This window comes from Apostichopus japonicus, chromosome 17 (genome assembly GCF_037975245.1).
Source record: "Apostichopus japonicus isolate 1M-3 chromosome 17, ASM3797524v1, whole genome shotgun sequence".
Classification (NCBI taxonomy): Eukaryota; Metazoa; Echinodermata; class Holothuroidea; order Aspidochirotida; family Stichopodidae; genus Apostichopus; species Apostichopus japonicus.
Genome location: NC_092577.1, coordinates 12,108,993 through 12,126,335, shown reverse-complemented (window position 1 = coordinate 12,126,335; position 17,343 = coordinate 12,108,993). Strand labels below are relative to the sequence as shown.

Here is a 17,343-nt window from a genome sequence, read left to right as displayed (position 1 = left end):
TCTCAAAAATTGATCCAAAGTCTGCGGCGTTTTACGTCGGTTCTTTTACTCGAAAATCTAAAAAAGCTGATGCTTTTGTTGGATGAGGTATAACTGCAACCTCCAACAACACAGAATTGTGGCTTTTCGGGGGAAAAGGAGTAATATCGTTGATGTTTTTGGCAGCTCAAGTATACAACTTTACACACTAAAAGTATTGTTGTGAGTGAGGTATACAAACAGTGACGTCACATGGTCACCTGATGTCTTCGGAATGTTTCAGGAATGTCTGAAACAGGTTTCATAAAAAGCTGACTTTTCTTCCCATTTTTCACGTATTTAACGTCCGAAATTGGTAAAGTTAATTACAGCAATGTAATTGGAGTGAGTTAAGGATTACATACATGCAAAATGGTGGGATTTTATGTTCATCGAAAAGTCTCCATAGTTGGTCTTTAACTCAAATTTTGAATCTTTTCCATTTAGAAAGTCATTTCAGATGGGAAAACCATAGATTGCTCTTGGATGAAAAACCAACCTTACTATGACCCGGCCGGGAATCGAACCCCAAACCTCCTGAATGCTGTAAACACATGAAGACAGGTAACACTCAGAAAAAGACACAAACAAGGATACTTATAGGGTGCACAATGCATAGAAGAGTATCCTACTTACAGTATACATTACTGTATATTAAATATTCATTATCTGTGTGATTAATTAACCAATAAATTTGACCTGGTTTGTCATCCAAGGACACAGTATACACTTAACCAGAATCAGGAAGCCATGTTCAACTTACTGTACGTTTGAAGTTAAAATGTAACTATCATTTGTATAGTAAATTATTGAAGTCTATATGGGAATTATGCATTCATGGGACTGTGTATGTATGATGCAGAGTAATATCAGAGCTCAGGCATTAAAGGAATTGAAATTGACTTTACTTCAAAGACTGTATTAATGTACTGTACACAGTACATGTTGTTTCCTTTATTCATTCCAGTTTAAATATAAAATTTATAAAGAGAAGTCATAAAATACATTAACATGAAGAATCACTAAAATATAATAAAAGGAAGAAAAAAAAGAAAAAGGAAAAAAAGTATATAAGTCTTGCACTGTATCAATAAGCATGCAATTTTACCATTCATTGTACAGTGCACACCCACAGTACTAGTATGCAGTATAGATTATTTACTATTATACAAATAATGAATGGTTATGAGTGCAATAGTGCAAATATTTCATGAGTTGAAAGATGGAATGTTCCATTCAACAAGGCGCAGCCGAGTTGAATGGAACAAATTACATCTTTCAACAAATGAAATATTTGCACTATTGCACAAATGGAAACCATTCATTATTTGTTTTATACAACACCTTCAAAATTTGATATAATTGGATGTAAAATGCACTCATGCAACAGATTGTTTTGAACAGACAGGTTTCTCTGCTCTCTTACCATTGAAAAAAGTGCTATCAAAAAAGTAAAACCCATGGTTCTATTTCATAGAGTGGAATAGAGCGGATTTTGCATGCAATCAACGCGAAATTGACCAATCAAATGACCAGAATACAATTAGGTGTTGTATATAATGTACCATTCACAGTATTAACACACAGTACAACCTGTTACTGTACAGTGTACTGTAATGTCAATGAAATGCTGCACAGACAGTGTACATGTATGCATGTCTGCTACAGTACTAGCTCAACATGGAACTTGCACTGCACAGTAAGTACAGTACTGTAAATTACAGTGCAGTCTTGGTACAGTAGGCTCCATCACTAAGAGATCTCATTTAAGTCAACTGTCCCCAGGGGTGGGGGAGGGGAGAATAATCAGAATTCAGATACCAAAATGTGACATGTAAAGTACTACCTATTGCTTTCAACGATACACTAAAAAACCCGTCATTAGACACTTTGTAAAATTAGGCAAAAGACTTTAAAGTTGTAGGTGCCATACATTACTGTAACCATAACACTATAGCACTTTTTACACACAGTACATAGCGAGGAAGTTGACAGTAAATTTGGCAAAATTGTCAACCCGAAAACTGCTACTGTTATGTACACATCATTGTATGATTGTCAGCAAACTATCCACTGTGTTTTTTCTATACCTTTATGCCTGCATGGACACTTTTGAGGAATTTGCAATTTAATCACTGTGGACAACAAAAAAGGCAGGCAGGCAGACAGTTTTACACGGTAAGACGTACCAGTTGCCATGGCGATAGATTCTGTCACGTTAATCGTTTACATATTGTTACTGCGCTGCATTCAAAGATGAAGAAATTAGCAATTCATCAACAAACAAAATGCAATGCCCAGGGGGGAAATGAGGACTCTCTGAACCGTGCAATACGTCGAGACTATTCTTCTGTGCGAATGGGTCAACAAAAATTAACAAATAAAATAGGAGACTCTAAGCACAGCACAGTATTCTTACCAGCTCCGGAATCTCCCAGGATGTGCCAAGCATCTATATTATAATAGATCTATTATTCCGTGCAATAATCTTAAAACCTTTGCTCAAGGTCTGCCCAGACGGTGGAATAAGAGGTCTATGGAATTTCCCCTGGTAACATGAAGATTAAGATCCCAAAACTTTCATGAGAATAACATTATAAAAGACAATCTGAGGAATCATTTGCAGCAGGGCCCGCCCTTCACTGTGGGCTGGGCCCGGCCTACAGAGAAACACACTCAACCCCAAGATTACTGCCAGCTTTCTGACCATACAGTAGTTATCCTGTCCACACAGGGTACTGTTTATACAGTAAGATCTAATGTACACTACTCTACATGTATATGTACAGTAAATATGTAGTAAATTTGCAAATGATTATTAGTTCTGACATGTAACTGTACTGTACATGTACAGTCAATCTGGACCAGTCTTGCACTGATCAGTATGTGGACCAATGGGGCCTAGGCTCGGGCACCCTTCTGGCTCACCCTGCACATTGCATGATCAACTTACTTTAGGTACATACTTACTATACAGTGTGGGAATTATTATCAGGCTTTTCAAATGGCCCTTTGATCCAAACCAATGTTTCTCTACCTGGCCCTATTAGAAAAGTAGAAAATTAATCATGAACGGGACCCTCCTCCCCCCCACCCCCCCCAGCTATACTGTTATAATACAACATTGCAGAAATCATTTTCACTGTGCATGACATTTGATTCATCTAAAAGTCCAAATGCGAAGACTTTCAAAAATTGCCACACAATATGCGTTTTTTTAAATAATTTTTTTTCGTAGACTTTTTTTTACAGACTTACTTAGGCCCAGAAAACATTTATTGACAGCAAAAGTCCAACTTGTGAAAAAGACCTTGACATAGATACACAGAACATATATACTGTCATTTTCACTTTTACTCTCTATATATAGCCCACTACTATACTAAACTTCTATTCTATTTTTAGACCTACAGGTACAATTTTTACTGTTTCACTTTATGGATATTATGTTTGCTCGTTAAAATGTCTATAATTGATTCAAACTTCAAAAAGCTTGTAAAAGAAAAGCTGTCTACAGCAGGCCTAATTTATTGACGTACTGTACATGTGTATCATCCAAGTACCATCGATTTACGCAGCGACCAGCTGTAACAGGAACTATCTGTGTTGGTACTAACACCAGTGACTCTACGTTTGTGCAACATTTCTCTAAGCCTAGCCAAATTTCACACAGCAGCTGCCGGCCGACTGGGTAGCTGGCAAACAAAGCTAAATTTAAACGGAAACATCCTTGCAAACACTTTACATGGGATCTTTGTTTTGTTTTTGTTTGCTTAGACACTTCCCATCTACTCTACATTATGTCAATAGTGATGTATGGTACTGCACTTGTCTTAATATGTACAGTACAGTATAGGAATTATTAATTAGACAAGTTTTAAATGTTTTTTTTTTTTTTTCTCCTGTATATGTTCAAAAAATTTAAATTAAATAATAAGCAATACCACTGATTTTTGACAATTAAAGTGAAATTATGTATTTAGGCTCACACTGTATAAAAAAACACATTTCCATTGTACGTACGGTACAGTATCATCAAAATATCATTATATATGAAATTATTTTTCATTTTTGTCTCGAATGAGAAAGTGCTATGTACACTGTTTTCGATAAAATATGAGAAAATTACAACAACAACAGCAAAAATCACACAATTTCAGTTACATCGTAGAGCTGAAATTTAACAGTAAAGAGGTTAACAAATCAGTTTTGAAGATGGGATCATTCAGATTACAATGTTCATTCCAGGTGGTTTGTTCAGACCTGTATGTACAGTATTCTCAAATCCATTTCTATTTCCTGGTTACAATCTTATCTTGATTTCTGAAGTTTGCTTTATAAGTCTGTTTTAAGACTGGGATTAGGTTTTCGGACCCAAACTTCCATACTGTATGGAATTGCCTTCAATAGCCCTTTGCCTTGCCTCTTATTTGCAACCAAGGTCTTACCTTTTCTTAATTCAGTGGTTACAGCTGGACAATGTTTAATCTTTTGTGCGAATAGCAATACATCTATACAATATACTGAACAGTTAGTATAACACAGGTCTCAAATTTCAGGCTATTTACTGTATATATACTGTACTGGCCAAACATAGTGTTAGTGGATTTTGCCATCTCCCAGTTGAAGAAAAATAAAATGCCAATTTGCATTTCTGCCAGAAGAACAAAATATAGTTTCATGTTGGGTAACGATCGTCGGTTAAAAAAAATTAATTAAAAAATTAAGAAAAATAGAGCACCAAAGGGTGTAGTAGCTCACACCAGATTTATCATAAATTTGGACATGTGTGTCTCAATGAATCAACCTATCTTGCACCTACTGTAAGTACTTTACAGTAAGCAACAAAATTAGGTGCCAGCAGCTTTTATAAGGAGGCCACCTCCAGTCGCTACCTGAAATAGCTGAGTGTTTGACTGGAAGGTACTGGACATTCTTCGTAGTACACCGAGTTTCCCTGTTTTTGTGCGACCTGTTTTTTTGTAGTACGCACATACATCGTTAAGCCTACCATGTTATTAATGCTAGCCTAACTGTACGAAAATAGGGGTCTCCATCCTACCTCCATACTAACTGTAAGTTACACTATAGACTAGAGTAACCTACAAATCTTGGGGAGACTTTGTTTCATTCATAATTTGTAATGCAGGTTGCTTGGTTTGGCGATCTTTTCACTTTCTCTGAGTTTCAGCAGATATGTACAGTATACATACAGTATGTTAACAAAGTATAGATCCACAAACATAAATCTTGGCGAGATCGTTCAATGTGTTGGATTCGTCCTTCGCAAGAACTTCAACGATCTCTTTACTTTGACACAGGAAGTCAATGGGACTTTCCCATCGAGTTCACTGTATGCGACGGAAATCACACACTAACAGCCCTTTGACCTAGTCGCATGAAGTCAGACAAATTTGCTTATATATAGTCGATATTAGTTACGGGTCTCAGTTATGAATATGGCCAGAGGGGGTAAATATGGGAACCCCTTCATAGCAGTACGTAACCTCCACTTTGGAAACAACATCAGTCAACAGATAGTTGGAACAAAGTAGTGAGGTATCATGTCCTACAGCACATACAATAAGGAATGGGTGGGGGGGGGGTCTACTGACCATATCACTTTAACTGAGCTTAACAGAAGGCTGGCAAGTGGCAATACACCCAATTGATATGTACAGAATTGAACAATGGTGTCATGTACAAATACTAATATAAACAATTTGTTTGCAAAACTATATTACAAAATATTATGTTGTTTTGTTAAGTTCATGATCTGTCATGAAAAAAACTAGGAAAAAGCTTAATTCCCCAAAACATACCCACAAGATTTCAAACGGAAGAAGCAAACAACAAAGTCACTTAAACGAATTTGAAAAGTTACACCTGGAACTCCATAACCTCAAACACAGTACAATGTGCATGAGATACAAATGGGAACGATTTCTATACAGTCTGACATAAGCCCCCTAAATTACCGTTGATATTATCACCAAATATTTCTGTGCTGCTCCCGTAAGCCTGTACAGTAACTATGTAATCAATGTTTGCTGTAATTCAAGAATAGATGCAAACTGCTCCAGTGCTTTATTCCAGCCAGTAGAATTATTTCTTGCACAAGTTTGCATTTGTGACTGCAACAAGTGGCTAGTAATTTATGTACAGCATTCTTTCCTGGGGCTTTGATAATATATGTCAGATCTAGAATGATATTATGGAACAGTATTTTAAACTGCAGTGGTATTGATGAGCTCAGTACATACTGTAGTACAAACATGTACAGATTAAGTGCAGATTAAATGTTTATTAATGTTTTCATCGACTGTAATGTTGTTCGATGAATGACGATGATCATATCCTGTTGACTGGGTCTGTGAAGCATTTCACTGGTAATGTTATACAATGACCCTCCCATCATATACTTCACTAGTAATGTTATACAATGATGCTCCTATCATGTTGAATATATTTCACTGGTAATGTTATACAATGATGCTATTTCACTGGTAATGTTATACTGTACAAATGAAACTCCTATCATGTTGAATATATTTCACTGGTAATGTTATACAATGATGCTCCTATCATGTTGAATATATTTTACTGGTAATGTCTCACGATGATGCTCACATCATGTACGGTACAGTATTTCGGCGGTAACATTGTTGTACAAATCCAACTTACATGCCCCAAGCGGCTTTGAATATCATCATATTTTAGCCATGTATAACACTAGTAAAGTGCCTACATTCTGTACTGCACATTGATCATACATCTATGTACTGTTCTACCCTTTACTGTACCTATGGCCGCCACCACACTACTATATATTCCTATCATGTCACTACGTACAGCTCAAAATTCAAATGATAACATATAAATGGTACCCAAAGCTGAACATGCACAACTGTGTTAATACATACAGTACTGTACACACAGTAGATCTCTCGTAACACAACAAAATCATGACTGGTTATAAAATATAGAAACTGCTTAGTAATTCAGGCCCTTCCACACTTGGAAGGCACGCCCGTTGGGAACTTAAGTTTTCCAATGCTAATACCTCTCTAAACTGTCCTGAGCCAATATCATGCTTCAACACACTTGTATTGACAGTACAAACAGTTCCTAACCTTTATCTGATAGAAACATATTCATACTGCTTATACTGAAAATACCAATGCTCTGAAGCAAGGCATGACAGTACAGTGTATATATATAGAAAATATTGTACCAACTGGGTGCTTGACCTTAATGAGTGGTGAATATGTATAAACGTTACAAATTGTAACGTGTAAAAGATACAGTATAATACACTTAGCTTCATTCATCTCAGTATTATACTGTTCATCACAACCTATTTTGGGGAAATTTTCAAGGAATTTCTTTTTCGGTTGCCTCTACAACCAAACCTTCACATCCCCCCTACAGGCTACAGTGTACTTTATATCCAGGTTACTCAACCTGGGGTCCGCGGACCCCTAGGGGGTCCGTGAAATTTATTTGGGGGTCCGTGAGGGCAAAGGGGTCCGCAGGGGGTCCGTGAAAAAAAAATAAGGGTCCGCGAAAGCCGAAGAGGTTCGTGAAAAACGGAATGAGAGATATAGTCGAAGGAAGAAGTATGTATGCCTCTAGAAATCTAGGCTAGGCTAGCCGTCAATACGTCGGACCCTGATGATCAGACCGTATCGTCAGTATAGCCGATAAATGTTGAATCGTGAGTTCCCCAATGAAAACAAGTAATATAGTTTCTCACTGTACAGAAGTGAGGTGGCTCTCAAGGGAAAGAACGCTTGCGCGGTTATTCGAACTGCGGGTCAGCGTTCTTGAGATGCTCAGAGATGTTATCAAGAGTGATCACGCCGAGGCATTTTTGAATGCCGACTTTCAACCAAGTTAGCTTACCTTGTCGACATATTTGACCAGTATAAAAATCTGAACATGAAGCTGCAGGGAGAATCTGCGAACATCATAACATGTAAACAGGCAGTCGATGCTTTTACCCGGAAACTCTCACTCTGGAGTGACAAGATACAAAGGGATGACTACAGTATGTTCCAGGAGTTGTCGGAACTTTTCATAGACAGATCACTAACACCTAAAATGAAGACTGTTACATTGACACACTTGAATGCTCTTCGAATTGAGATGTTGGAACGATTTAAAGATATTGCCGATGCAGATGAACATAGTTTTGTGCTCGACCCGTTTAGTGCCAAACTTGAAGATGTTCCTGATGCTGAGGAACTCATCGAAATTCAATCCTCGATCAAAAAAAGAAGATATTTTGAAAGGCATGGCTATGCTAAATTCTGGATTGCTGAAGGAGCATTGATTGCCCCAAATTTAACGAAGATCCCTTTGGAGAAAGCAATAATCCCTTTCGCAACTACATACTTGGCAGAATCTACTTTCTAGTTCCGGAACAAACTCACAATTCATAATGACAAACGGATGGCCGTAACAAAGGTGAAACCAATCGTACAAAAACTGGTCTCTGATGTACAGGCTCAAGGTAGCCACTGACTCTTGAGCAGAATAAGGACTTGAATCCAAGAGCTAGGTTTCTTTCATTCGGTTGACTATTTATTTTTGCCAATGTTTTCTTAGAGTTCCGTTTGTTATATTCATTATGCATTTTTAAGTCTCAAGAATAAAGACTTTGATTACAGAATCACGATGAAGCTATTGAGCAATGCACTGAACGAGGACTGGAGTTCAATAGTAGCCCACTTTGGTAATTTCCAAGACTATACACTTACAATTTTTCATTTTGATGTAGCAAAGATGAAAGGCAGTAGCACAGATCAATTTAGATTTTTGCCTATGCCCACCTAGTCCCGCAGGACTATATGGGCGGGTTTGTTCCAGGGGGAAGACCAGTATGGTTAAAAAGACTGGTGGTACATAATTGATGACTGAGTTGAAATTTGGTGGAGAGAAAGTTATAACTAACTTGGATTTGACACAATAAAAACGGTGCCATTTGCAGCTATCTCTGACAAAGAAAACCCATAATTTTCCTGACCTCATGCAGAATCAACCAGTTTGTATCTGACAACTCATCGCTTCCAAATTAAAATTTAATTGGGAAATATATAATTTGAAAGTTAGAATTTCCAAGTAGGCCTATGCCTAGCAATACTTGCAGGTCGAGGAAAACTGCATTCCAGGCCTAGAAAAAATGCAATTCTAAACATAAATTCTTGAACATAAATTTACTTCAAAAGTCACGAAATAATGCACCATTTCGCATCTAACTCTCAAATATTGAAAACATTTCAAAAGGAGAGGGGGACACCCCCTCCCCTTATACCCCTCCCCCAGGCCGGCTGTCACTGTCCGGGGTCCTCCAAACATTTCAGTTTATCTCAAGGGGTCCTTGAATAGAAAAAGGTTGAGAACCTAGGCTTTATATCAATTGGTCATTCTTCGTTATGTTGCAAAATTTTTATTTTTTATTAATCAACCAGATTTGCTGTATGGACAACCAAAACATAAGACTTGGTCGTCCGAGGTAGGACGACCAGAAAAGAGAAAAAAATAAATAAAAATTTGCACTGTGCGGAAACATTCGGGATATACCATACCATATAGTGTTTACACGGGTCCAAAAATCGGGAACCGGGTACCCGAGGGCCGTTACCCGTCGGGTATCCGGGTACCCGGAAAAAAAATTTTACCCTCGTGTATCACGATTTTCAAGAAATTACATATTGGATGCTGTAATAAATGCATTATATTCCCTGCTGACAATGTTTTCATGTTCGTGTACGTAGGTGTAAGATAAGGTATAAAACCTTCCTCAATAATTTTTATTTGCTTTTGTTTCTTTCATAAACTTGTTAATAAATTAATTATTTAATTATAATTAGCATTACTACTAACATCGCACTGCCGCCGCTGCTTATGCTTGCTCGTGCACGTCTATTGGATCAAACCATATAAATATCCAATTTAGCTCTTAAACAGTTGTTACTATTACTACTATCTATTATGCAGGCCCAGGGTCCGCATTAGCCGCGAGATTGCGCGATTCGCGCAATTTGATCACATTTGGAATAAACGATTAGTAAAAAGCCACTTGCGATTACTATTTTTTAGTTATCCTGTCTATAATCCATAAACATCTCATGAAATTCCTTGTCAGCCTTTCCTTCTATGAAATAAACGAATGAATAAATAATAATTTCTTCCACATGGTAGCCTAACACCACACTAAGTCAATGAGAAATCTAGCTAAGCCTAACCATCTGTTTATTTGCTGAAGTTGTGACGCAGTTATAAGACATCCATGGAAAAAATACTTTCGTTATTTCTGTTACGTTCAACCACATGGTTGCCTAACACCACACTAAGTCAATGGGGGTAATCTAGCCTAGCTATCTGCTTATTAGCTGAAATTGTGACACAGTTATAAGATATCAATGGAAAGCTTTCGTTATTGCTGTGATCTTCGACCACATGGTAGCCTAACAACACACTAAGTCAATGGGAAATCTGCCTAACCATCGGTTTGCAATTTTTTTTTAAAACAATCACACTTTACGAAGGATTCGGGTAATAAATTAGGAACCTGGTAGTATCGCGTCGGGCGGGTACCTTCGTTATTGCTGTTATCTTCGACCACATTGTAGCCTAACACCACACTAAGTCAATGGGAAATCTGCCTAACCGTCGGTTTGCCAAATTTTTTTTTTTTTAAATCACACTTTGCGTAGGATTCGGGTAATAAATTAGGAACCGGGTAGTATCGCGTCGGGCGGGTACCCAGATAACCCGTGCAAACACTAATACCATACTTATCCTACGGTACACTGCACAGTTAACAGTATGACGAATACGAGAAACGCAACACTTGCTTGTTACCACGGTCAAGTTACTTAAATAAATGATGAGCAATTACCTATGTATTAGGTACAGATGAATCACCTCTGCCAACTCTGGCATATGTACATACCTGGGTCATGTTACTTAAATAAATGATTACATAATGATGATGAGCACTTACCTATGTATTAGGTACGGATGAACCACCTCTGCCAACTCTGGCATATGTACATACCACGGTCATGTTACTTAAATAAATGATTACATAATGATGATGAGCACTTACCTATGTATTAGGTACGGATGAATCACCTCTGCCAACTCTGGCATATGTACATACCACGGTCATGTTACTTAAATAAATGATTACATCATGATGATGAGCACTTACCTATGTATTAGGTACGGATGAATCACCTCTGCCAACTCTGGCATATGTACATACCACGGTCATGTTACTTAAATAAATGATTACATCATGATGATGAGCACTTACCTATGTATTAGGTACGGATGAATCACCTCTGCCAACTCTGGCATATGTACATACCACGGTCATGTTACTTAAATAAATGATTACATCATGATGATGAGCACTTACCTATGTATTAGGTACGGATGAATCACCTCTGCCAACTCTGGCATATGTACATACCACGGTCATGTTACTTAAATAAATGATTACATAATGATGATGAGCACTTACCTATGTATTAGGTACGGATGAATCACCTCTGCCAACTCTGGCATATGTACATACATATTCAACACTTGAGGAAGGTAAAAGTCAAAGTCCTCCTCCTCCAAACTGAAGAGTTTATTTGCTGTCAAAGGGAAAAAACAAATAAACCGTTTGACTGAAAGAAAACAAAATGTCTATCGCACAAGGATCCATGGGTCGAAGGTCAAATCATTTTGGATCTGATAGGAGTACTGTATATACATAGTAGGACATTTTTGTAAGATCAATATCTTCAACACTAATATTGAACTATAATGTCGACCTGTACGGTAAACAACCAACAGCGGTTCATCAACCTGCTTTAACGCGTCAGTCGGCACAAGGATTGCAATGATATGAGTACGGTATATACAGTATATTATCATGCCGGTTGCACGGTACAATGTCACATACATGTTTACTGATCGGAATAGGCAACCTTCTGTAGCTCTTAACATGTTCCTGAGCATGTACAGCTCAAACTTGTATCCCATGAACACATTTCAATCTACTGTTCAAGATGAAATATTCACACATTCGCAAAGCACAGTGAGAAAGGCCACAGAACAATGGGAAACATACTGTACAACAGCAGTAAGTCTGTATTGAATATTAAGAACACTTACACTGCAGTATGTATGTGAAATTGTATAGCAGTACAAATTGTTGGTGACAATGAGCAGTTTAACTCTCCTTTGTTTTATTCATTTTTTTTTTAAATAAGTTTGGTTCACTTTTGAGTATAGGACACAGCAGTCAGTTTTAGTTTACCTGTACACTGAACAACAGCTAGGCACTGTAAATCCATCACAACAATATGATCGATACATTGTGTGTATAAGAACCCCATAGTATGGTGTCAGCTTCTTATGATACTACTGAAGCTTCATGCTACAGTTACAGTATGTAGTTTAAAATAGTTGGGAATGTGGCATGTAACGAGATGGGTCCTTTATACTACAGTAGGAAAGCTTTACAAGGCAAAGCTAAGTGTAGCAGAACTGGTGGTTGGGTTTTTAAGTAATGAGTCTTGAAATATTCTTAGAGCTCTACAAACCAAGGGTGACATGGTACTATGCCACACACTAGAGAACAGTATACAACACTGTAGAGCCTAGAGCACACGCACGAAATGGGCTCGCAAGCCAAAAAAAAGTTGTTCAGAATGAAATTTACTTACCAATGTAGCTCTGTACACCTGGTTCCTTAGATTTATACAAATGTGTGATAGCGATCGAGGCATCTAAAAGTTTGGACTCAAAAAGTCGTAATAGTAAAGATTCCTTAGGAGGGGGAAGTTTCTCCGTCACAAACCCGTTGAGCTCCACCCCCTCTTCGTCCTCTTTGGGAGGGCATTTGTTCTCCTCCTCCACCCTGTCTTCATCTTCCTCCCTGATGCAGTTATCCTCTGGCAAGTTAAGGCTCATACTGTATCGCGCAGGGTCGAGGGCCACCCTGGGTTCTTGAGAACCTTTAGTCCTATTTGGAGATTGCACGGTAATGGGGCTCTCGGGGAGGTTCAGCTCCGAAATGATGTGGATCCCCACGAAACTCTCTATATGCCCACTGCCGACGCTGCTGATGCTGTGACTGCTCTCGGAGTGGACGCTGCCCTCACCGTCGGACGCACTGCTGCAGTGGGCATCCTCTCTCGTCTCCTTCTGTGGAGCTTTCATTCTTGGTATGAGACCGACTGCCGGGGTTACCTTTCTTCTGACTCGGGTTTTGATGGCAAAGGATGAAACAACTGCCTCCATGGATTTCAATGCTGTCCCAGCGCTACTGGCTGAGAAGCCATGATGGTTACTGGCGAGAGCCTCTTCATCACTTTCCAGGTTATCATCTGTGCATCATCTGTGAAATTTTACATGAAAATATGAGATACTGTATGAGCTTTTCAGTGGTCCATGGATACCAGACAGTTAAATATATATCAATGAAAGTGACACTGTACAGTACAGTAGGCCTATATACTGTTATTCAAAAAAAAAAAAATGTATCATATTCTTTGCCTTCTAAATCACTAGTCACTAAACGATGAATGTCCCTATACTAAACCCTTGTTTACTTAAAAAAAAGGCAAGGGGGATCAGCTTCCTAGCGTGTATGCACTTGCTTGTAACTTAGGATCAGGCCAAATAAATTGTAGTCTCGCTTTCAGGAGGATCCTGACCGTGCTTGCAACTGCAGTCATTGTGTGAAGGATCGGGGGATCACACAACCATGGTTGTTTTTTTTCTCGTCACTTACTGGCAGGCAAGCTGCGCACTTTGTAAACAATCACAGACACCTCACGTTGACATAATTTGCTCTTTATATTCAACATTGATCCGCTACCTGTTCTCAAATAGGGACTTTTCCGAGGACATCTTTAATTTAACCTTTGGAGGGGAAACCAGATCCTGACCAACTCTCTTTGCATTCTCAAATATAGAAGGCCTATGAAGGTGATTTTATGTATGGAATCCTAGCTGGTTTCATGTACCGTACAGCATGCATGCAATCTTAGCATGCTTTAGCTGGGTGTAATTTTCCAGTCAAGGGTAAAAGACACAAAAGAAAGGCAATCCTGGCGAATCACCACTGATGCAACGTCTAAACCTAAATAACTTATTATCACTTATGCAACACACTGTGATTGCAAACTTTATTCTAAAAACATGCACATTATAAGACTTTGATAAAGCTTTCATTACATAGAAAACAATTGAATGTCTGGAATATTCAAGGCCTAACTATCATTTAGTACCAGCATACTGCTGGTAGGCTTCTACATGTACAACCAGGGTGTTGTCTTGATTTGATATGATTTTATTTTATTCGCACTCAGATTATTCAAAATACAAAAATATTACAAAGACAAAAAAGACAAAAAGGATGGAATTGAAAAGAACAAAAAGAGTAACAGGAGCTAAATCCATTAGGCTGACAGAACGTCGGCCCATTTCCAATGGGACCCTATAGAGGAAAATTTGCACATTGAATGGAAAATACTAGGGAACCAATAAATAAGACACAAAAACGAATATATTGCACAAAATACATTGCACAAAATATTGTCATGTTGAACAATGATGATGTCATGAAATGTGTTGAAATATTCAACAGGAAAAAAATTAAGAATCTAAGGGACACAACCTCCTAGTCTAATGTTAGGCTAAATTTCATATCAAACCTAACACAACACAGTAACAGTAACACTGAGTAGGCCCCTAGGGCTAGGCTAATCAAAGTGAACAAGTTATGCATGAGCTAACCAACGCCTAGTAAAATATATGAAATATTATGGTAAGAATGAGATATTAACGATACTAGAGTTAAATTGGTTTGAAATACCTAACATTGACGAAAGAAACTTGTCTACGCCAAGCTTGTATGAACACTAGTAACAGTAACGTTAAACACATTCCCCATTTACAGGCTAGGCCCTAAATGATGACTAATACGCATAACACTAACAGTAAATCCTTAACGCTAGGTTCATTTTCCTATTGCTAGACACATAAAAATATTGCCTAACGAATAGAGAGAACGATCAAGAAAGCGCAGTGAAAAACATTTTCAAGCTTATATTACTGCACGGAGCCATCATACAATAAAAATTCTAAATAGATTTAAAATGACTTAAAGTCCTAAACATTCATACTATCTTACTTTAAATCCTTGGTTGTTAAAAAGCACACTATCAATCCTGTTCATCGAAACGAAACCATGTTAGATTTCCGTTATATCGAAGGCTCAGCCCCTTAATGTTTTGATCACGACTCAAGCTTGTGGATGTATCACCCTGGGTCATTTGTAGGTCAACAAACTTTTGTGACGTAGAACGTTATAACACTCAGTTAACAGAGCGATTTTCAGACTAAGATAAGAGGAAAATACACGTAGAACAGGGTCGCATGCAAAAGGTTGCGTGGATAAACTCCAACACTTTTTTGGGGTCGAGAAATGCAATATTGAGTACAGAATATTTCTCGGCCACTCTGAGTCTCACAAGCAGTGGCGGAGCTTTGGATATTGGTCAAGTGGGGCGAGAATGGATTGTAGGGGCGCTTTCGACACTAAGCGGAGCGCCACCACAGGTTGGCGCGGAGCGTACAGATTTTTTTAGAGTAAGATAATCCCTAGATCGCCGGAAATGACCCTTCCAAGGCCTTGCTAATTTGCAGATAAACGAAGAATGCTGTTAGAGCATCACGTCAGAAAAGTACACCAACAAAATGTGACAAATGTCAATAGGTAGATGAGAGCGCAATAAAAAAGTCAATAATCCCGAATAAGTAAAAAGTGGTAAAATGCTGAAAAGGGCGCCAGCAGTCCATTTGAGTCCGTCAGGGGGGCATTCGCCCCCTGACTGTATGGACGCTCCGCCACTGCTCAAAAGTAGACCAAATCATATTTTGGGTGGGTGATAAGAATATATACGGCAGAGTATATATATATATAGACCGAGGTACGGTCGACGATAAATTCTGATTTAGCACAGCGCCGTCTTATCATATAATAGTATACCCTGTTGTTGGAAAGTTCGTTCAACTTTCTTCAACCGAAGATGGTGGCAAACTTTCGCAATTGATGCTTATTTAGATACAAACTGTGTTTGACTTGCTCGTTTCTCGACCTTTCGGGTAATTAGATCACATTATATATGTCTGTTCTCAGCTTTTCGGGGGAATCGCGATAAAGCCTATTGTCAGGGATAGCCATGGATACTAACTAGATATTTATATAAATATAAGTTATAATAGTAACAACAACAACAAAACAGCAATAATAACAATAATTTTAATAATAATAATAACAATAATACTAATAATCATAATCATAATCAAAATCATAATCAGGCAGTTATTTTTACGACGCTTGAGCGACCAAAATTGAGGTTAAAGCCCGCAAGGGCTTTTGGATTAAAACTTACAGGTCGGATGATGGCTTCCAATTCAACATTTTAACTCAACATTTTGAGTCTGAACCTCATGGAGCTATCACCGGTGATATCTCCATGGTTTAACTATAAGAAAGTCATTTCAGATTGTAAAACCGTAGATTGCTCTTGGATGAAACTAACTATGAAATGTCCGGGTATCGAACCCGGCGGAACCTCCCAATTGCTGAACCCCACTGCTTCAAATGCCACCACCTTTAATCCACTCGGCAGAATGTCAATGCAGGCCTATGCCTAAGCGTGACCGGCTTAATTAATTGAGATGCCGGAGTATTCATCTGTCATACATCAGATCAGTCTTGAGCATGTACGTATATATCTCCATCCAGGAGCGGATAAGATAATCGAGGATATAGGATTTCACGCTCCATCCCTGTATACAATCTGGCCCCTATGAGGAGTGAGACAGTCGGAAAATAGTCCCAAGTCAGCAAACTTTTATTCGTCATCACTTTTGCTATGCTGAAATGTTGAAGTGAAATATAAACTATACTAAAGTCAAAAGATCTGAAGGTGATCTAAGGTATAGTTTTTACAGTTTCCTGTTTGGAAGAGGTTGATTCCGCAGCGAGCTTAGATGGTAAATTCATGGGTTGTTAGCATAGGCGTATAGGAGCCCAACTTGATTGGGGGGGGGGGGGGGCTATAACGACTTGCCCGAAAAAATATAACCAAAATTTTTCGCGCGTTCAACATGTGCATATCATATAGGCATGCATCGGTTATTATAATGCATGCCAAAAACATACAATCATTTGCCGTGTTATACCCTTCCATATTGGTTACAATTATTGGGGAATAAATTACAATAATAATGATGATAATAATA

General features: G+C 38.2%; 1 protein-coding gene across 2 annotated transcripts in view; it reads right to left on the bottom strand.

The window, feature by feature from the left end:
- The window catches only part of LOC139954769 (phosphatidylinositol 4-kinase beta-like), a 34,883-nt gene extending 19,502 nt beyond the window's left edge, over positions 1–15,381 (bottom strand). The window contains exons 1-3 of one of the 2 annotated variants that reach the window (XM_071954691.1): positions 15,224–15,381; positions 12,750–13,423; positions 11,555–11,672 (exon numbers count right to left, since the gene is read on the bottom strand). In XM_071954691.1, coding sequence (XP_071810792.1) covers positions 11,555–11,672; positions 12,750–13,326 — 695 coding nt within the window. In that variant the 5' untranslated portion in view covers positions 13,327–13,423; positions 15,224–15,381. Of the gene's footprint in view, positions 1–11,134; positions 11,205–11,554; positions 11,673–12,749; positions 13,424–15,223 lie in introns of those variants that run through there. The other variant, XM_071954692.1, reaches the window with a different exon arrangement.
- Positions 15,382–17,343: the final 1,962 nt, after the last annotated feature.